This window comes from Scaptodrosophila lebanonensis, unplaced genomic scaffold, assembly GCF_003285725.1.
Source record: "Scaptodrosophila lebanonensis strain 11010-0011.00,11010-0021.00 unplaced genomic scaffold, SlebRS2 tig00000199-arrow-arrow-pilon, whole genome shotgun sequence".
NCBI lineage: Eukaryota > Metazoa > Arthropoda > Insecta > Diptera > Drosophilidae > Scaptodrosophila > Scaptodrosophila lebanonensis.
The window spans coordinates 160,355-183,015 of NW_022060611.1; the positions used below are offsets into that span (position 1 = coordinate 160,355).

Sequence of the window (22,661 nt, forward strand, 5' to 3'; positions counted from 1 at the left end):
TAATTTAAATTAATTTACATTATCTAATATCATTATATGCATAAAATTATAAAAACTAATTTCTAACAGTGGAATTAGTTAGTAATTAGTTAATCGATCATTATTATCTAACTAATCAATTAATTGTTCATTATTTAATTGATTAATTAATGTAAAATTAATTACAGCAAAACGAGAGATAAAGATAGTAAAATCAATGTATCGAACCAACCCAAGTTCTGCTGTATAGAAATCGGTCGACTCTGAACGCGATGAAGTTGCAACAGGCACACAAGTCGCGGAACAGATTGAGCCAACCTCAACTGCCTCGGCGGTGTGCCCTAAAGATAAAACGGGGCTCTGGCGGCTGAGTAGGGGCAGCCCCATCCTGCCAAAAGAAATCTCGTGGCCAACTTTCGTACCTGCACTCTTCACGCGTGCACCATTCTCTCCGTAGCACCGAGCTCAGTAACGTGCTACGTATGGTATACTACAAGGAGTGTTCCAAAGTAAACAGGACTTAAAAAAAAACAGAACAAATGGTTTTTTCGGCAAAATCAATTTATTTTATTCAAAATAGTCTCCTTCTGCTTCAATACAGCTTTTTGCACGATCCAAAAGCATGTCGAACGAGTGTTTTAGCTCGTTGGCCGGTATGGCCGCCAGTATGCCGGTGCAAGCCTTTTGAATGGCCTCTACGTCTGCATAACGCTTTCTTTTCATGAGCAAATGCATTTTTCCGAAAAGGTAGAAGTCGCACGGTGCCATATCAGGTGAATACGGCGAGTGGTTAATGGTTAAAATGTGCTTTTTGGTCAAATAATCGATCACAAGCGTCGACGATGAGACGGCGCATTATCGTGCAACAAACGCCAACTTTTATCTTCGCGATATTCGGGCCGAACACGCCGTATTCGACGCTTCAAAGCTCCAAGGTAGAATACCGCATTAACGTTTATCCGGGTGGAACAAATTCTTTATTGTCCTTGGAATCATAAAAACAAATCAGCATTGTCTCCACTTTAGACTTCTCCATGCGCGATTTGTTGGGATTCGGCTCGTCCGGTGCCTTCCATTCAGCACTCTGGCGTTTCGTTTCGGGATCATATTGGAAACACTACGATTCGTCACGAGTCACAATATTGTAAAGGAAGTTTTAGTCCTTTTTGACCTCTTTAATGATGTCCTTCGAATGTTGGATTCTGAGCCATTTCTGGTCGTCAGTCAATTTGTGCGGAACAAACCGTGCACACACCTTTTGTAAGCCCAAATGTTCGCTCAAAATGCGATAAATCGATGTTTTGGAGATGTTCACTTTGAAAACGTTGAAACCACTCGTGCACTCTGCTACGGGATGGGCAATCATCGCTATAAACTTGTTCCATCAATTGAAACGTTTCGGTAAAAGTTTTACCAATTTTAAAACAAAATTTAATGTTGGTTTTTTGTTCGAAGCTAATTTTTGCACCTATAACACAAATATACTGACACTTAAAACGCAATAACTTCACGTCCAATCAATGAAATTTCATGAAATTCTCACTGGATAATTGATAAAGATAGCAGATTCTAACGCACCAGTCGACATATAGAAAGCGCCACCAAGGGGCGCTAGATTAAAAAAGTCCTGTTTACTTTGGAAAGCACCTTGTAGAAGAAGCCCCTTTTGATACTAACGATTCGTGCTGACGATGATGGTATTATGCGAACCGAGTACGTAGCTTGACACCCTACCGAAACGGCTCGTAGGCTAATGCCATTATTGCCTGCGTCGCACTAAAACCATGGCAGGCCTTTACAAATGCTTGCTGTCCGTCATCATTTACTTGGTCGTGTAGGTTCAGATGTAGATTCCTGATTAGTACTAATCTGGCTCTGAACTTTCTTTCCCATAAAGAGCAAAGTCAACCCTCGCGTGGAAAGACAGCCACGGGATTATGAAAGTAAACGCACGAAAAGTAAAACGGACTTAAGTGGGGTCCCAATTACAATGACAACTGAAAAACAAGAGAGAACGCTACAGTCGAGCAAGCCCGACAGTGTAATACCCTGTACCCAGGTAAACTTCCGTCACTGAGTTATATGATCCCAAAGCAGCAGCAAAAAGAAGAAGAAGAAGAGGGAACTTGTTGCTGCAGTTTGGTGGGGTTGTACTGGCGAGAATTTGTTTCGCTAATAACTTTTCTTAGAATTGACCGAATTAAATAAAATTTTGAACAACAGTAGATAATTATATATATATATGATGTGTGCAAAGTAGTGGTTTAGGTAGCATTTGAAATGTGGACGCTATTGACGAAATTCTGTAGCGGGGAAAGGGGGAGGGGGGGGGGGGGGAAATAAGAATAAAATAAATAAACTCGTCCTTTCTCGGACTTAGGTGAATCTGGATGCCAACTTTGATTATTCTAGCTTTTATAGTTTCTGAGATCCTTGCGTTCATCCAGACGGACGGACCTGTCTAGATCGATTTCTGCCTGAGCACTGCCAGTGCTCGCTTAATCGGTGGAAGCGCCAGGAAACGCGGGCAGTTCCGGAGTGAGTGCACACCGCGACACAGCCGGCATCGGTACGAACTGGACGGCGAGACGGCATAGTGTGTGGCCTAAAAAATAGATAGTTGGGGGATTAGCGGGTGCGGTTGATAGATGGAAGGCATGTTCTTAGTGAGAAACTAATTGGAAGGCGTGGGCAGGAGGACTAGCTTGGTGACTGGCCGTCGGATAACGCCACGGGCAGTGAGGATGTCAAAGACGCGCACTTTCGTGTCGTGGCCTGGATAGGCGGCCTGGACCTTTCCGAGGCGCCATTCGTTGGTCGGAACATTGTCTTCCTTAATGATGACCATGGCGCCTGTCTGCAGGTCCTCCTGTGGCTGTTGCCATTTACTGCGCTTGTGCAGCTCCTTCAAATCTTCATCCTTCCACCGGAGACAGAACTGTTGGCTTAGCGCCTTGAGTCGCCGCCATCGATTCATGATAGAGCCTGCCTCCTGGTCTATCTCCGGTTCGGCCAACGAGAGGAGGGGGCCGCCGGTCAGGAAGTGGCTAGTGGTTAGTGCCAGCAAATCCGTGGGATCCTCAGTAATAGGGGATATCGGGCGCGAGTTGAGGACGGCCTCAATCTTACACAGCAGCGTGGATAGCTCCTCGAATGTGTATTTATTGTTAGATGCCGCCTTGTAAAAGAGCGCCTTGAAGCTCTTGACACCAGCTTCCCATAGGCCACCCATATGAGGTGCGCCAGGTGGGATGAATTGTCCAGGACAGGATCTGAGTGCCATAGGAGGTAGTGATCTGGGCATTAGTAGCCTCCAGAAAATCGCGCTCCAGAGCCTTAGACACCCCCACGAACGTCTTGCCGTTGTCTGAGTGGTTCCGTTGAGGGCATCGGCGCCGCGCCACGAAACGCGCGAAGGCGGCCAGGAAATTTTCCGTAGTGAGATCCGACGTGACTTCCAGATGGATTGCTCTGGTGCTGAAGCACACGAACACACACAAGTAGCCCTTGGTAATTAGGCACGCCCGTCCGGTATAGTTCTTTACCTGGAACGGACCTCAATGCCGGTGTGTGTAAAAGGTGGAGAAAACGTGGCTCTTGACGCCGGGAGGCTTCCCATCTGTTCGTCCTGCAGTCGTTTATTAAAAACGACACAGACCTTGCAGAAGCTCATGGTGGCCTTGACTAAATTCCGGAGTTTAGGAATCCAGTACTTGGACCGCACGAGCCGCACCGTCAGCAGATTCCCACTATGAAGCGAAATCCGATGGGTGAAACTTGCAATCGCGAGAATTTGCAGCTGTACGGCAGCATGATGGGATGGCGCTCGTCGTACTTTAACGAGGCCGAGGCGGAATACCGGCCGCCGGAGCGAATGACTCCCTGCTGGTGCATGAACGGATTTAGGTATTTGGATGTACACCAGCACCCTGAGCGCTCTCCCGAGATCGGAGAACCTATCGAGGAAATCATGCATTTTGGGCAATGTCAGGAAATGTGCCCGTATAATGTGCTGCTCGAGGGTGGTGTCCTGAGGTACCTGTTCGGACACGGGCCAACTCTCCCGTGGCGTCTGGAGCCAGGTCGGTCCGTGCCACCACAGGCTGCTATCCGACAACTCATGCGGGGAAACGCCTCAGCTTGCGAGGTCAACGGGGCTGTGCTCGGAGCGCACGTGCAGCCAATCCTTTACATCTGTGGATTGGGCGATCCTGGATACGCGATTCGCCACAAAGGTGGTCCAACTGTACGCTGGCTTGCGCAGTCAGGCCAACACGATGGTGGCCTTCAGCACCTCCCTTCTGGTAAAGGAGGACTTCTCTTCTAGGTCGGATGCGATGAAATGGAACTCGTCATCGGTGGCTTGCCAGCGGATGCCCAGCGTCTTGGTCATGTTGGCATCTTCAATGTCCAGAAAATCGGCTTGCAGCAAATGATCTGGTGGTATGACCCGGAGGACATCCTTGTTATTGGCGACCCACTTGCGCAATGGAAAACCTGCTGCGCTGAAAGCCGCTCGGAACTCTCATATGGATGAGAGTGCGTATGGGCTCCGGCTCGGACGTCATCGACGTACATGAAATCCTTGAGGATCCGGCTGGCGAGCGGATACTGCGCTTTGGAGTCCTCGGCAAGCTGCAAGAGGACGCGGATAGCCAGGGAAGGCGCACTGTTCACCCCGAAAGTGACCTTGTTGAGGTCATAATCACGCAAGTCACCGGCTGGATTGCGGAACAAAATCCTCTGGAAACGGGTATGTGCAGGGTTGTCCACGATCTGCCGATACATCTTGGTGATGTTAGCACTGAAGACGTGCTGGAAAAAACGCCACTTTAACACCTAAAAGGTCAGGTCGGCCTGTAGGACGGGCCCCAGGTGCAGCACGTCGTTCAAGCTGTTCCCGTTGGATGACGGGCAGGAGGCGTTGAAGACTACGCGGACCTTGGTCGTGGTGCTATCTGGCTTCAGCACCGCGTGGTGGGGCAGGTAAAAGTTAGCGTCGCCCGTTGAAGCAGGGACCGGGCGTATTTGCCCTAAATCCAAATACTCTTGGATAACTGCGTCATACTGCTCCTTCAATGGAGCGTCCTACGCAGTCAAGCTTCATTTTTTAGGAACTGGGCCATCGCGATGGATCTTGAATGGCCTAACTTAATGTCCTGGGGGTCCTTGAAAGGCAGAGAGACCTTGTATCTCCCGTCCTGCTGCCGGTTGGTGGTCTGGATAAAAAACCGTTCGCAAACTGCTTCCGCTTCTTTCTCGCAGCACACCGGAATATCCTCCACCTCCTTAGTACTCGTGACAATGAGTTCGCCGCTGCCGCGAGATGTCGCACGGGCTGGAAGGAGTGCCAACAGGAGTATTAGCAAGCTGCTGGGAGTCGTGGACCGACCAGGTATGTATATATTTCAGGGTTGTTAGTTAGTATGAATATGTGTCAGTGTAAATATAAGCATATGTATGTGAGTATAGTTATTGTGGATGTAAGATATAAATGAGCGCATGCAGACGAATGTAGCATATGTGGACGTATGTTTATTGTGGATGGACAAAATATATGTGTATATATATGTAAGCATAGGCGGACGTATGTTCATTGTGGATTGACAAAATATATGTGTATATATATGAAAGCATATGCGGACGTATGTTTATTGTGGGTGCAAACGTATAGTGCAAGTTTATATTTGGCGAATATTTCTTGTGTGAGGAAACATGCAAGTAAATAGGTATGACAAAAATGTGTCTGTTGTATTTGGAAACATGCAAGTGTTTATGTAGAAAATGTGTGTGCTGTTTTATAAAAAACCATGCAAGTGTATTTTTATGTTCCCTCTGTGTGACGGTGTATGTGACAGTGAAAAGAAATAGTTCTGTTTTAACTGGACACTTGTTGCATGTATGGATAAAGGGACGGAAAGCGGGATGCTGATTCCGTGGTGGGGATCGGCGGACAGACCAACAAAGAAACCAAAAAATGGCGTGAGTATCAAGCCGCAAGTAAGTTTTTACTTAGCTGTTTTCTGCTTTCTGGAATCCAACGCCAGGAGTAGGCTGGAGCGAACGGACGGCGACTGCACAGAACGTGGAATGACTCAGTGGTGCAGAACAAAAGATCCGGCTTGAAGGACAATGTTGGCGTGGGGCGATGGAGATTAAATTCCAAAATCCCAAAAGCAAGGAATTAGACGGCGGCAACTCAATTTTCAATGGTACGTGCACTTGTGCTTATATTCATTTGCTATCATGTACTAACTTAACCTAATTACATTCGTATAGGCTCAACTAACAAGTGTGGGAGGATGCTGACGCCGGCAGCGCTCTGCTAGCCTACTACGAGTGTTGCTAGCAGAGCGTTGCCACTTCAACACTAACTAAAAAGAAAAGCGAAAAAATCAATGCGGGCAATTGTGAAATTCTTTTAGATACGTTATTGTCTTATTCAATACATTGACAATTCAATACATTCGTCAACAAAACTGACACCATATGAATTATTCTTTGGCAGACCTTTTTCCAATATCCCATTCCCAAAATTCACCCAATGCCATGTTACAGTACTTAGAAAATGAACAACAAAACAATTGCAACATTCTTATTCCACTTAGCATTACTATTGCGCAATTCATGTACTAAGTTAAGACATACATTTGTGTTAGTGATAAGGCAACAAAATTAAACATTTAAATTTATAAAATGTGACAAAATTTTGACGCGAATTTTATAATTAAACATACGGGCATGATACAAACAGCGACGTTAAATATCGAGCCAGGGAAACTGGAAACAACCGGCCAAGTTGCAAATCGAACTTTAATACTACATTTTAACAGATACAGTGTCAACAAATAATGACAACTTGAACTTATGTCGTATAGACAAAAAAAGGTTACCAAGCTTTAACCAAATAATCAACCAGGGTAAATGACTAGTTGCCCAATGAATAATATAAGACACTACCAACACAAGTCGTAATTAATCTCTATGTATATAAAACAGTTTATCCTGACTGACTGACTGACTGACTGACTGATTGGCAATCAACGCACAGCCCAAACGGTAAGAGCTAGGAAGCTGAAATTTGGACACAAGATCCCTCTTATAGTGAAAGTGAGCACTAAGAAGAGGTTTCGGAAAATTCGAGCTCCAAAAGGGGGAAAACGAGCTCCAACGTTTGTATGAAAAATCTACAATTTTTATCCGATTAACTTCAAACTTAGTTTGTATACTCTCAAAAAGAATACAAAAAAAACTGTATACTTGGTTTTTCACCATTTTAAAATGTGAGACACTAATGTGTGAATGTCCATACATATGTGCACATCTATGTATGTACATATGTATCTACATATGTATGTATGTACATTCGTCTTGCACTGACAGAGCAAGAAATGTTAATTAATTGAAAATTATATAACATTTTTAAAAGTAATTTTTTCTTTGTTTAGTACATTTGGCATTAGGGTTTTCATTAATAACTTTATACAGCAACAACAAATATCAAATAGTTGGGGACATCACATACACACACTCACACACACAACAAGCAACAGTTCGTGTCTATATGTGCGGTTGTCTACGTACGTTTGAAAAAGTAAGTAAAGTATGTATGTATGCCTGTGTATGAATATAGTATGTATGTACATTCGTATTAATGTATACATTGGGCAATCGAACACAGTTGTTTGATTGTAAAAAAAATAATGCTCTAAAAACAACAACAACTGCAAGTCATTGGCTCGCTCTTCTTCTTTCGTTTTGACCATTTAATATTAATTGCAAAGGCAAAACGCCAAAAGTCTACAGTTACCGTCGCTAGGCAACGACTGCGTAAGCGATAGTAAAGCAGAAACCGAATAACGGAGCTACGCATATTCTGCTTCGCATTGCGGGCAGATGTATGTATGTATATGATTTGTTCTTATTGATCTCAATAAGTAATTAGATTTTATTATTTAAATATTCTGCTTATTGCATTCAAACTTCGATATTTTGATGGTATCGGTGGCTTCAACTATCGAAAGTTTTACAAAGTTTTAGCAAATTGAGATGAAAATTGTCAGTGCTTTTTAATCGTGGCTCATCGCTGCACGGCATTGACACGAGTGCCGTGTTTCATATTCCGAGTTTGTGCGTGACCGTATTGACTCAATATGGCACGAAAAGACTCAAATGTGAAAGATGAAATTTGGACTCAAGTATCGTTTCATAGTATCCATCATAGTGTAGGAGCACACTAAGAAAGGCTTTTGGAAAATTCTAGCCCCAAAGGGGGGAAAATGAGAACGGCCGTTGCCGTTGCCCCCCCTAGAAAATTTTTTTCCATATAAAGTCGACCACACGTTCATTATTATGACGCACTATTTCGCCTTAAGATGGATCTGCGTTGGATTTGTTGAAGTTTTTTCATCGATCATATGCATAAATTATTTTTTAAATGCATCGGGCATTATTTAATCAAAATTTTCATTTTTTGGCCCCCCCTTTGGTAAAAGCTGGGTACGCCCTTGCCTGCTAGTAAATAATAAATAAATTCGGTCATTGCAACTTCACTTCCGGTGCCACTATGTTCGTACCAACTCGCCCATAGAATAAGTTACAATTGAGAATACCTATCAATAAATCAGTCAACGAACCTGAGTGGTCGTGCTTTACTTGCTTTTCGTATTCACGAACATAGCTCGCATAGTTCATACTTGTATTCTCCTTAAATAATTTGTTTACCTAACAAAATACCATAAGTCAACGTATTTATCCTCATTATTTTCAATTTCAGCTACAAGTTGAGCACTCTCGACGTGGATTTTGGGATAGTTCGGTTCTTTATAACATATCAAGTTTACAAGATATGTATCCGATTGTGAGTAAATACTTCAAATTTTAAAGTGTAGAAAATAATGGCCTAACATGCATATAATCACATTATACTTGTATAAGTTTTTATTTGGGAAAAATACATCCTTTTTTAAGTTTTCCATAAATGTATGTTTATTTCTACATTCAAATTGACGAGTTAGTTTTATACCTTTGTTAAGTCATTTGATTCCATTAATTTGATCGGTATTAAGCATTTAACATTTTTAATTAAATATCTATATTTGTATTGCTCTGCAGTCTAAGTTTCAAGATGTACGCATTGAAAATGATATAGAAGTGGCGATCGTCACAGGTAAAAAGGTTGTATCGTTGTATTTGTTATTTTGGTTAATGGCTGTTAAATTAAAAGTTTGAACCTGCGTTCTAAGAGTTTTGTGATCGATCATATCGCGTCGTAATCCAGATATTAACCAAATTGCGTCTACTTTTTTCTATGACATTTTCATTTCCGTTTTCGATTTCTGAAAACTCTACCTCAATTAGGCCTCCATAGTTGAAAATACTGAGTTGCCAAATCGTAGTGTATCTTGAGCGCCGATGTGCTTAGAACCTTAAATAGCTTTGTAATTTTGTAAATTTTACAAGTATTCCTTCTTTTTATACTCTGTCGATCTATGTCTGTCTGTTACGCTATACGAGTTTGTTTTATTTTTTATTTTCCCCCCCTTTTCCCCCCTATGAGGGATTTTCGGAAACGCCGGTCCTATAATCACCTACACTGGTCGGCACAATTATTTTGACGAACTGTACTCACGACTATCGGTGCTGGTTGCTTTTAGTTTCAAGGAATAACGGTACAATTTTCATACGGGATATAGAGTTCATAGCAACAACAATATGTAGGCAAAATATTTTGTCTATTACTCTTCACACCTTCTTTCTACAAATGACAATGTGAGTTGACTGCGGATTCAGGCACGGCATAAGTATTTTGACCAAATCTTTGTCGCCGTTTTCGCGTACGTTTTATCAAGAGATACTAAAATAACTTTGGTGTAACAATTTTTGTTGACCTTTTTACATTATTTTCATTAAAATTTGATTCAAAAGTAATCGATAGAATGGTAAAAAAGACAGAATTAAGTTATGTTGTTAGAGCCTCAATAGTGGCGAAGTTTAATGCCGGCGTAGCACCAAAAGACATTGCAAATGAATATAATTTGTCGCGGCAAACAGTCCACTATCAAATTAACAAATATAAGACCCACAATCACGTCAAAAACTTGCCTAGATCAGGTGCTAACCGCAAAACAACACCCATTGAAGATCGAGTCCTATTGCGGGAATTTAAAAAAAATATTCATTTAAAGCCGTAAGCTGCTGCAGATCAATGGAATAAGTCGACCAAGACTCCAATCAGTGAGCGTACTGTTCGGCGACGCCTAAAAGAAGAAGATTTTAAGGCATACAAAGCGAAGGACATACCTTACATATCAAAGGTGAACAAGCTCAAAAGATTGGCTTTTGCAAAGGAGCATCTGCATAAGCCAAAAGAGTTTTGGAGAAGCGTTCTATGGACAGATGAAAGCTCCTTTGAATATAATTCATCAAAAACAAAGATTTTTGTAAGGCTCCCACAGTTTCAAAGACAAAAAAATATCCCCGTATGTCAAAAAGTGAGCCATGGCGGAGGCTCAGTCATGTTCTGGGGATGCATTGCGTACAATGGGTTAGGTGATTTCGTTCCCATCACCGGCTCAATGAACCAGCAACAATATTTGAGTACCCTTAACGAAAACGCATTCCCTTCCGGTGACAGGCTGATTGGAGAATCATTTATCCTGCAACAGGATAACGCCCCATGCCACAAAAGCAAAATGATAAGAGCATTTTTAACCGATGTTGGTGTTACTACTCTGGATTGGCCACCACAAAGTCCGGACTTAAACGTTATTGAGAATGTGTGGTCTCTTGTAAAACGTAAAAGAAATGCGTCTTTGCATAAAACCGAAGAAGAAACTATTTCCGAGGTCACTTCTCTTTGGAAGAGATACCATTAGAGGTCCTTCCAAATTTAGTGGACTCAGTTCCAAGACGTCTTCAAAAAGTTATCGAAGCCAAAGGCGGGTATACATTTTATTAATCTACCATCAATTTCTTATGTTTTGTTTAGTATTAAGCTTTGTTTTTTTTTGTTAATATCCATTGTCAAAATACTTATGCCAACCCATGAAAATTACCTTGATTTATAATTTTAAAAGTTCTTATAAAAATATATCCTTTGAATTATTTTTAAGTTTGTAATACCAATATGGAATTGAGAAAAAAAGTTTCCTTTGATATCTTAAACCAATAACCAGTTATTGACAAAAATGTATGATTTTCTTCTCGTCAAAATAATTGTGCCGACCAGTGTATATCTCGGAGATTATAAGACCCAGAAGCACCAAAATTTAGTCCAAGATGCCTTTTGTGAATACGCATAAAATGTGCATTTTGGAATTTCCCTCCCTCCCTCCTGTCCCCCGCAATCACTGATCTTCCGTAATTCTTGGAATTTCGAACTCAAAATTTGCAAAACTTGCCAGTTATTATGTGTCCTTATGCTTAGTTTTATTATGATAGACCGATTTAACAGGAAGTTATAGCCATTAATATAATTGCTGCCCAAGCGCTACCCCTGCTGTTGTTGATGTTGGTGCTTTGGCTTACTGCTAACATGCTTACAAAAACACGATTAGACACGTATAGACATGCATACACTCGCACAGGCGCAATTGCTATGTAAATGTGCAATATGCACCCTTTACGTGAGTTCGAATATCAAGAGTGGTAAAATCGATCAAAATTTTTTTTAAATTTAAGAGTATATTAGGTTTGCGGGAGCTGAAAATGTAACAGGCAGAAAGAGGCGTGGCAGGCCCCACAAAGTATATATATTCTTGATCAGGGTGACAAGCCGAGTAGATAGCCATGTCCGCCTGTCCGTCTGTATGAGCGCAAGGATCTCAGAAGGTACCAGAGCTAGAATAACCAACCTCGGTATCCAAATTCCCATAAGCCCTAGGCAGGTCAAGTTTTTTTTTTATTCTGATACACCCCCCCCCCCCCCCGCACTCCACTACAATTCGTGTTTTTTCCATAACTCCCGTAGTTTTTGGAATTTCGAACTAAAACTTGGTAACTACGTTAGTGATTATGTGTCTGTATGCCAAGTTTCATCATGATAGGTCAATTCTGAAGAAAGTTATAGCCATAAATAAAATCGCTGCCCACGCTGCTTATAGCGCTGTTGTTGTTGCTGCTTTGGTTCAACTTTGTGCTGCATACATACACGCATATAAACACGCAGAGACACGATTCTGATGTAAATGTATGCTGTTGAAACTGTACATGAACATGTCTTTAATTTATTTAAATAATTTAATTAATATATTTTTTTTAACCGGTACCCAAAGGGTGAAAGGCTATACTAGTTTTGTGCGCATGTATGTAACACACAGAAGGAGGCGTGGCAGACCCCACAAAGTATATATATTCTTGATCAAGGTGACAAGTCGAGTCGATATAGCCATGTCCGTCTGTCCGTCCGTCTGGACGAGCGCAAGGATCTCAGGAAGTACAAGAGCTAGAATAACCAAACTTGGTATCGCGGTTTTTATTCTGATACACTCCCCACTCCAATTCGTGTTCTTTCTTATAATTCCGTAATTCTTGGAATTTTAAAACCAGTTTTTGTAGTTACATCCTGTTAGTGCATATGTGTCCGTATGCCAAGTTTCATCATGATTGGTCATTTATAAGGACGTTTTTAAGCCAATGTAGATTAATGGCTTTTAGTTTCAGTTTAGGGTAAAGGTGACATGTTTGCACTTTTGCTCGTTTACATGAATGCGCCAGTCTGTTAGCCATTCTTCTATGGCCACGAGGTGAGATGGTAAGACTTCTGTAGCTCTTGTTGGGCACTTGGAGCGACTTACGATGGTGATCATCAGCAAATGTCGAATGACTGTTTGTAAGTATATCTACTGTGTATATGATATGCAGTATCGGTCGAAGCACACTCCCTTGGGGTACACCAGCGGAGCGGCCGCATTATGTATTTTACTTATAAACTCAGCTCTGTTGGCAGCGAGAGCGCGAGGGAGAATGTTATATGCACTTGAGGTGGCTGACACTAGTTGCACTGACGCTGCACGTATTTCGCCCAATGCATGTGCGATCATATTACATCGCGTCCGAATTATGCTTGGCTTTTTGAATTAATTTATTCACTGCAATAAAGTGTTACAGTGTGTGTTCTTAAGAGTGCACTGCGTACAGTGTGTACTCCTTATGTATGCACACTACATCTCCCTCCTTTTGAAAAATAACGTAATATTATGAAGTTATTTTCTAAATTATTTATCTATTAATTTCATGTATATCTAGTTATGAAATATGTTTATATGTTTATGATTTGTTTCTTATTAATCTATTTGTTTTGTTTGTTTAATAATGTTTCCAAAGAGAAAATTGATATATGTACTTGTATGTATATACTTATTTGTATGTATAAATTTTTATTTTTATCTTATTTTTATTTTATTGATTTATAAATATATATATATATATATATATTTTTTTTTTTTTTTTTTTCGATGGAATAATAGAAAATTGATGTATATTTTTTATTTATTTATTGATATTTATATATATTTATGCTTGTGTATAGCTATAGTTCAAGTTACGAATTAAAAATCTTTACCTATGCTTATGTACTGTTTCTTTTTTGTCTTAATTATTTGATATTGTTATGTTATTATTTTCTTCTACTTTTTCTACCTTATATGGTCCTTTATATTTAAAATCTATCTTGTGACCTGTTTCATTTTTCAATAGAACCTGGTCTCCTATTTTTAACTTCAAATCTAAACTATTCTTGTCATAACTAATTTTCTGTTTATGTTTATTTGACTCTAGCATTAATCTTGCTCTTTTCAAAGTTTGTTCTATCCTAAACTTAGATTCCTTAGCATAATCTTCTATATTGTAAATTGGTTCTATTCTATCTATGCTATTGAAATACTCTGGTAAATTTGAGGTTCTACCAAAAACTAGCTCATATGGACAATAATCATGTGCCATTGAGGGTGTAGTATTAAAAGAATATACGAAGTACTGTAACCACACATCCCAATCTGATTTGTCGACTGAGATGTATGACCTGATGAACTCATTAAATTTTCTGTGGCTTCGCTCCACGGTTGCTACAGTCTAGTGATGATGTGCAGTAGATGTTATGTTTTTAATATTTAGATTTTTACATAAATCTTCAATTATTGAATTCTTATACTCTGTTCCCATGTCCGTAATGAACGTCTTCATTGGACCGTACTTCAGAATAAAATCTTCAAATATAGCCTTGGCTACTGTCTTTGTACTTTTGTTCTCTATTGGTATGGCTACAAGGTATTTTGTTAAATCGCAGATTAAAGTTACTGCGTATTCATTTCCTTTTTCGGACCTAGGTAGTGGACCGATCGTATCCACAATTACCCTATCGAAAGCCTTTATTGGCGTATCTGTTATTATTAATGGAGCTCTGGTATGTTTAGTCGTTTTCGACTTTTGGCATTTTGGACATTTTTTTATATAATTTGTAATGTCTCTTGTTATATTTTTCCAGTAATAATGCCTTTTTATTTTTGCCATTGTTCTGGCTATACCCGTATGGCCTCCTTGTATTGGATCGTCATGGAATGTAAGCAGTATTGCTTCTTTTTCTTTATTTATTTGGGTCACCGGCTTGAGTATCGCTACTCTTAATGATTTCAATATTTTATTGTCCATTTCTTTAAAAGATTCTATTGAAGTTGTTTCAAAGACCTTTTCGCTCGGTGCCACTTTGAGTCGGCTGATATTAAGCACACCGGCTTGCCTTTCAAGCCTTTGGAAGAACTGACCTAAGTCGAAAATGGTTTATTGCCCAATGGATGGGTGCTCCGTTGTATTTTTGTTACTTTCCCCTTTTGTAAACGATCTTGATGCATACGCTACTGGCAGCTGTGTCCCATTATGATTTTGGGTCAGTACAGCTCTACAAGCTTGTTTACTCGCATCCGTCGTTATGCAAAATTCTTTGCTAAAATCTGGGTACTGCAATAACGTAGGCTTCATCAACTGGACTTTCAAATATTCGAATGCTTTTTGACATTCATCTGTCCACTCAAACTTAACATTCTTTCTACATAATCTTGTTATGTGCCGCGAATAATCGGCGAAATTTTTTATAAAACGTCTATAATAATTGCAGAATGCAACGAATCTTTTAGCGCTATCAGCGTCCGTTGGGACTGGGTACCTTTCTATGACATCATATTTCTTGCTGTCTGGCAAAATACCCTTATTAGTACACTTATGGCCCAAAATGGTTACCTCGTGCCTGAAGAATGAGCACTTTTCGGGGTGCAATTTAAGGTTGTGTTTTCTACACAAATCAAAAACGCTTGTAAGATTCTTAATCATATGTTTTTCTGAACACCCGATGACACTCAGGTCATCCATATATAAGAATGTCTGAGTGGGTTCTATACCCGAAAATGCGATTGTCATCATTCTTTGAAAGGAATTTGGTGCTATTTTTAATCCATATGGTAATCGCGTGAAGCGATAGGAGCCATTGCTCGTAGAAAAAAACGTTATGTTTCTGAAGTTTTCCTCGAGCTCTATCTGATGAAATCCTGACATCAGATCCAAACATGAAAAGTACTTAGCTCTACCCAATTGATCGAGAATATCATCAGTTCTGGGCAATGGAAATTTATCGGACAAGATTTTTTTATTGATCTGGCGATAGTCAATCACCAAACGCCATCTTTTACTATCAGAACCCGGCAATGACTTCTTTGGAACTATCAATAATGGGCTATTTTATTCTGAGACTGACGGTTCTACTATTTTGTCTCTTATTAGCTTCTCGACTTGCTTTTCTACCTCTTCTTTTTGGCTATGTGGAATTCTATAGTTCTTAATATAAACTGGTTCATCATCTTTCATTCTTATCTTTTGTTTGTAGAAATTATTGGTTGATATCGATTCGGTTTCTATTCCGAATACGTCAATGTACTTGGTGCATAGCTCCGTAAGAGCGTGTTCAAACTGTAGTGGAAAATTTTTACTTAGTCTATCCAAGACCTCAATGTGACTGCTGTTCGTATTTGTTTCTATTATTTCATAATCACTCAATGGTTCAAAATTTACTTCGTTTAACTGAATGATTGCATTTTTATCTGTGGTATTCAAAATTCGGACAAAAATATTTTTAGAGTCTGCAATGGAGTTTCCAATGTATACTCCGTTTTGAATTTCTTGATTTGGTATGAATATATACTTGCTTGTAGTATTTATGGAAATTTTTCGGACGACTTCGGATCTTGCTGGCAAAATTGTGAAACTATTTTGAAGTGTATGATGTATTGGGATTTTTATTGAGTGATCAATATTATTAGGTCTCAGTATGAGCCAATCACTCTCCTGATTTAAGTCTATTTGACAATTATATTTCTTCATAAAATCTATACCTATTATTCCATCACATGGAATCGGAAAGTCTGAATCTACTATATGAAAGTCATGAGGGATGGCATAGCATGTTGATAGGAGTTCTATCATTGCCGATCCTTTGGAATTGGTTGTTCCCTCACCTATACCGGACAATTGAGTAATATTATTATAATTGACGTTATCAAACGAGTCCGTATCTTCCTTTATTAAAGACACATCTGCACCTGTATCAACCAGCAATGTGTACAACTTATGTGTTGCTTCATTTTTTAGTGTAACATAAAGATTGAAATTAAGATTTATTGCGTGAACCGTTTGTTCCACAGTTTTCCTTATCCCAAGGGTTTTTACTGGTTTTTCGACGTGGTTTGCACCAGTCGGACTATAATTGCTGCTATTTCGTTGGTAGCCATTCTGGTAGTTTCGACTACCACGATGGTTATCTCCACCGCGATAGTTATTTCCACCGCGATAGTTATTTCCACCACGATAGTTATTTCCACCACGATAGCTATTTCCAACGCGATAGTTATTATTGCCTCTGGCTCTATGATTATTACTGAAACGTCTGTCTATTTGCTGGTTTTTATAATACAAAATTGTATCTGTTCGTCCAGTTGCATCGATACAACTATTGACAAACTTGGAGACAGCCTCATTCATATTGTTGAATTGGCCGGCCTCCATTACCAGCTTTACCCTGTCAATGTTACAATTCTTTATCATTGATTTTACAGCATGTTGCGTACTGTATTTAGCGGCTATCTCCAATGAAAGTCCATCGTTTATGTATGCACTCTTTAGAGACTTTGTCAGTTTTTCTACCTCTTGGGTATACTGATTAGCCGTCTTGCTCTTCTGTTGAAGGTTCATCAGTTTGGCTGTAATAACCTCAACTGAGTCACCTTTTACAGTGGCAGAAAGTTTGCCAACAATTTCAGCAATTGAGTTCTCACTGTAAATTAAATTGCGTGCGTTGCCTTTGAGCTTTGTTTTTATTAATTGGACTGCCGTTGACTCGTGTGTCTCTTTAATTGAGTCCACCAACTGCAACGCGTCCAAGAAGCTTCTCAAATTTTCGGCTTTGCCATCAAACTCCGGTATCAGAGATGACGCCGTTTTTAAGAATTGTATCTGTGTCTGCGACATTTTTCTCAATTGCAGGCTGTTTTCTATTGTATCTAAGCTATCAGCCACTTCGCTTCTTGCGGCGCTGTTATTGGGAGTAAGTCCGCTTTTGGAATCTTCTTCCGAAATTATGCTAACATATGCCGTATTTGGCGATTTTGACCTGGGACCGCATATAGCATTCCAGTCCATGTATTATGGATAATTTTGATGCTCAGCAAAAATTTTTTTCATTGGACTCCTAGCTAATTAAGTTGAACACCCTTTTTATACTCTGTACATGAAATGTACAAGAGTATATTAGGTTTGCGGGAGCTGAAAAATGTAACAGGCAGAAGGAGGCGTGGCAGACCCCACAAAGTATATATATTCTTGATCAGCATGACGAGACGAGTCGATCTAGCCCTGTCTGTCTGTCTGTCCGTCTGTCCGTCTGTCCGTCCGTATGAACACCTGGATCTCAGAGACTATAAGAGATAGAGACACCAAATTTTGCACAAAGATGCGTTATGTGTGTATTCTATACGAGTTTGTTTTATTTTTTTGATTTTCCCCCCCACTTCCCCCCTATGGGGGTTTTCCCGATTTTCCATTCGTATAATCGCCTATATCTCGGAGACTATAAGACCTAGGAACACCAAATTTTAGTCCCAGATGCCTTATGTGAATACGCAGAAAATGTATATTTTGGAATTCCCCTCCCTCCCCCCTCTACCCCGCAAATCGTAACTCCCGTAATTCTTGGAATTTCGAACTAAAATTTTGGAAATACCCCCAGTTGGTTATTATGTGTCCGTATGCCAAATTTCATTATGATAGACCGATTTAACAAGAAGTTATAGCCATAAATATATTTGCTGATGCAGCGCTGCTGCAGCGCTGCTCAAGCGCTGCCCGCGGCTGTTGTTGATGTTGCTGTTTGGTTGACTGCGAAAATGCTTACACAGACACGAATAGATGCGCATAGGCATACATACACTCACACAGACGCAATTGCTATGTAAATGTGCAATTATACACCCTTTACGTGAGTTCGAATACCGAGAGAGGTAAAATCGATCAAATTTTTTTTTTATTTTCTTAATTTTTTTATTTTCTATAATTATTGTACACATATGTACAGAGTATTTCAAAGTCGGGACACCCGACTTTAGCTTTTTTACTTGTTTTTACTTTTAATTTTTATGTTTTTATTTATTATTTATTAATTTTTATTTATTTATGTTTCTTCTATTCTATTCCTATATTTCATAATTATTATTTATTGTTTAAATCTATTGTCCTACCCATTGTACATAGAGGTTGATGATTCTACCTAGGTGTGGATTTCTTTCCACTCTTGGGCATACTTCGCAATTTGGCAATTTCTTTACATATTCGTTTTCTAACTGGTCGATTGTAATTAACTTTGTATATGATTTTAAAATTTCCTGCACTCTCGTTATAAAGAGTGGGTCCCTGTCTAGGGTTTCTTGAAAGGCGCATACCCTTAGCTCATACATTTGGATATAGTATAGTTTTTCTACCTGTCCTTTTTATTTATATTTATTTATTAATATTTTTTTTTTTCACTGCTGGCAGTAATCGGTGTATATTTTTTTTATATTTTATCTAAGTCATTTGCCTTACTCAGAATTATTTTTTTTTTTTGAGGCATTTATTGTGTAGCTTATACAGCTTAAAAAATAAATTTGCACTCATTAACACAACGATCACTACCAACAGGATATTTATCATTTCTACATCTACTTTCTGTGATTCCACCTTATTGACAACTCCCGCAGTGGAATCTACTACCTTAGTGTCTATCAAACCCATTTTGGGTATATTACTTATTTTATTGGTAACTATGCCACTTTTATATGGTTTATCTATTTCTATCTGATCTATCTTACTTATACTATTGCTATTCATTCATACTATTAAAAAACAAGTAAAAAAGCTAAAGTCGGGTGTCCCGACTTTGAAATACTCTGTACATATGTTTACAATAATTATAGAAAATAAAAAAAATTAAGAAAATAAAAAAAAAAATTTGATCGATTTTACCTCTCTCGGTATTCGAACTCACGTAAAGGGTGTATAATTGCACATTTACATAGCAATTGCGTCTGTGTGAGTGTATGTATGCCTATGCGCATCAATTCGTGTCTGTGTAAGCATTTTCGCAGTCAACCAAACAGCAACATCAACAACAGCCGCGGGCAGTGCTTGAGCAGCGCTGCAGCAGCAAATATATTTATGGCTATAACTTCTTGGTAAATCGGTCTATCATAGTGAAACTTGGCATACGGACACATAATTACTAACTGGGGGTATTTGCAAAATTTAGTTCGAAATTCCAAGAATTACGGGAGTTAGAGAAAATCGCATTTGCGTGGGAGGGGGGAGGGAGGGAAATTCCAAAATATACATTTTCTGCGTATTCACACAAGGCATCTTGGACGAATGGACACCAAATTTTGCACAAAGATGCGTTATGTGTGTATTCTATACGAGTTTGTTTTATTTTTTTGATTTTCCCCCCTATGGGGGTCTTCCCGATTTTCCATTCGTATAATCGCCTATATCTCGGACACTATAAGACCTAGGAACACCAAATTTTAGTCCTTGTACCCTTTGGGTACAGGGTATAAGCAATTTTTTCATCGATTTTACCTCTTTTGGTATTCGTACTCACGTAAAGGGTGTATATAGTAATTGCATATATACTATACATTCGAAATTCTAAGAATTACGGGAGTTAGAGAAAATCGCGATTGGCATGGGAGAGGGGGGGAGGGAGGTGTACACGATCGCATCCACTAACAAACCCCCGCAGTCTACTTGTAGCACGACCGCAAACGTGAGCTTTGTCACTAGTTTGAGCTTGCCTGCGTGTGTGTTTCTTGTTATACGTCGGCAGCATTCGTTCGCTCGCACGCCCAGCCAGCCCCAGTCTCAACAATAGATCCCAGGGGTATTCGGACAAGCATACACGCCATGTCCTCCCATTCCGCAGCGCCTACAAATCACCGGTCCCCGTCTCTGCGCGCCCACTGGAACTGCTGCCACCACTTTTTTTGTTGCAAGAATCATATCTCTTGAACGGATAAAGATATTTTCATCAAACAAATTTAGTTGGAAAGAGAAATTCGTAAGCTTTAAATCAAATCATTGCAAATTGTACTACGATATTTAAAAGCTGCACAATATGAGCTCATTATAGCCTGTACCCAAAGGATGAAAGGCTATACTAGTTTTGTGCGAATGTATGTAACACACAGAAGGAGGCGTGGCAGACCCCACAAAGTATATATATTCTCGATCAGGGTGAGAAGCCGAGTCGATTTAAACATGTCCGTCCGTCTGTATGAGCGCAAGGATCTCAGAAGGTACAAGAGCTAGAATTACCAAACTTGGTATCCAGGTTCCCCTAAGCCCTAGGCAGGTCAAGTTTATTTTTTTATTCTGATACACCCCCCCACCCCCCCCACTCCCCCGCAATTCGTGTTTTTTATAACTTCCGTAATTCTTGGAATTTTGAAATCAGTTTTAGTAGTTACGCCCAGTTAGTGCTTATGATAGGTCAATTCTGAAGAAATTTATAGCCATAAATAAAATCGCTACTCATGCTCTGCTTGCAGCCCTGCCCGCATCTGTTGTTGTTGCTGCTTTGGTTCAACTTTGGTTCAACGCATATAAATACAAACAGACACGTGATGTAAATGTAAAACTGTACATAAACATGTCTTCTATGTATGCATTAAATAAATTTTCTTAAATAATTTAATAACCTAATTTAATTTTTTTAAATAATTTAATTTTTTTAATATTTTTTTTTTTAATTTTTTTGTGGAGAGTACAGGCTATTTTACTGTCAGGCTTGCTCGACTTTAGCGTTCTATCTTGTTTTGAATTTTGTTGTCGGTGCAATATTTGCCTAATAAAACTGCCAAGTAAAAAAATATTTTAAGTTATTATTTTATTATTACATTTTGCATCATGTAGAGCCATGTTCATAAAAAATCACCTTTTTAGGTTTTTGAAATAATAACCGTGAATTATATTTAAAAATACTACTTACTGCTTATTAAGTCAAAACTAGACTATTGCGCTGCACCAAAACTATGAGTAATATATACCATTTCTGTACGTATACCTAGGATAACAAAGTAAGACCCCTTTTTGACTGTTCGAATGCTTTAAACCAAAAAAAAATCACAATTTAGTAATGGATCAAAAAGATTGCAAGCCCTTCACCTCATATTTTAAATTACACTAGCTTTATTAAATGTTATGCATCATTTTGGTTGCATAATATTAAATGATGTTCACATTGGATGCTTTAGGTAAATTTTGGTAACCATGATGCAAAATACAGTGTTCTTAATAGACGTTACAGCGAATCTACTTGTTATGCATTCTACTTCTTATACCCGTGGCAGTGCCCTTTTCGCTGATTTTTTTCCGAAGATGTCCTCTTTACTTTCGAACGCACCTTGTATTTGCATACAATTCAATTGACCGGTCGTAATCTTTGGTCGTCTCTGACTCTCCCTGGGCTCGACCTTACGCCTCCTTCAGTAGCTCATCGTGGAACTCAGCCCATCGCTGAGACGAATCGCGTTTCCAACACTCACACTTCTTGGCCTCGCCCACTTGGATTACTGGAAACATCGTCACCAAACAGTACGCCGCCCGCGCTCTATATTCTAGGTCTTGGAGGCAAGTTCTGGGGTCCCTGTTGCCGTCAAAGTGGATGCCCCACTGCGCCACCTTCGAGCTCAATGCCTCTCGCTGTTGGTGTCGCTGAAGCTGCTGCTGGCGCACCTGAAGCTGTTGTTGGTGCTGTCGAGGCCGCCGGTTTTGGAGTCGCCATGGGCGATCGCATTATCGTAGATAGGCACGCTTTCTCAAAATCGCTACTACAGGGAATAACCTCTACCTGTTTGCCTTTGGGGTTCCTGCTCGGATGGCACTTGTAACGATGCTGCTCTGCCACGTGTATACTCGCCGGCCAGAGTTTAATTTAATTTATGGGCACCACAAAGCAGTGAACGGCGCGGTTTCCAAAATATATGTACTTTAATTAATAAACATGGAAGTGTAATGACACTTCCACTCTTGAACGCCTATGCGCCTACTGCCATCTCGCTCGTAACGACGCCCTGCGTGTCGCAGCATCCAGCTACCGCGTCGTTACAACCTAT

General features: G+C 39.8%; 1 protein-coding gene across 1 annotated transcript in view; it reads left to right on the top strand.

Moving 5' to 3' along the window:
• Positions 1–22,661, top strand: part of LOC115629998 (endothelin-converting enzyme homolog) — a 138,356-nt gene that overhangs the window by 47,354 nt on the left and 68,341 nt on the right. Inside the window, exon 3 of the mRNA XM_030526626.1 lies at positions 8,756–8,839. Coding sequence (XP_030382486.1) covers positions 8,756–8,839 — 84 coding nt within the window. The remainder of the gene's footprint in view (positions 1–8,755; positions 8,840–22,661) is intronic.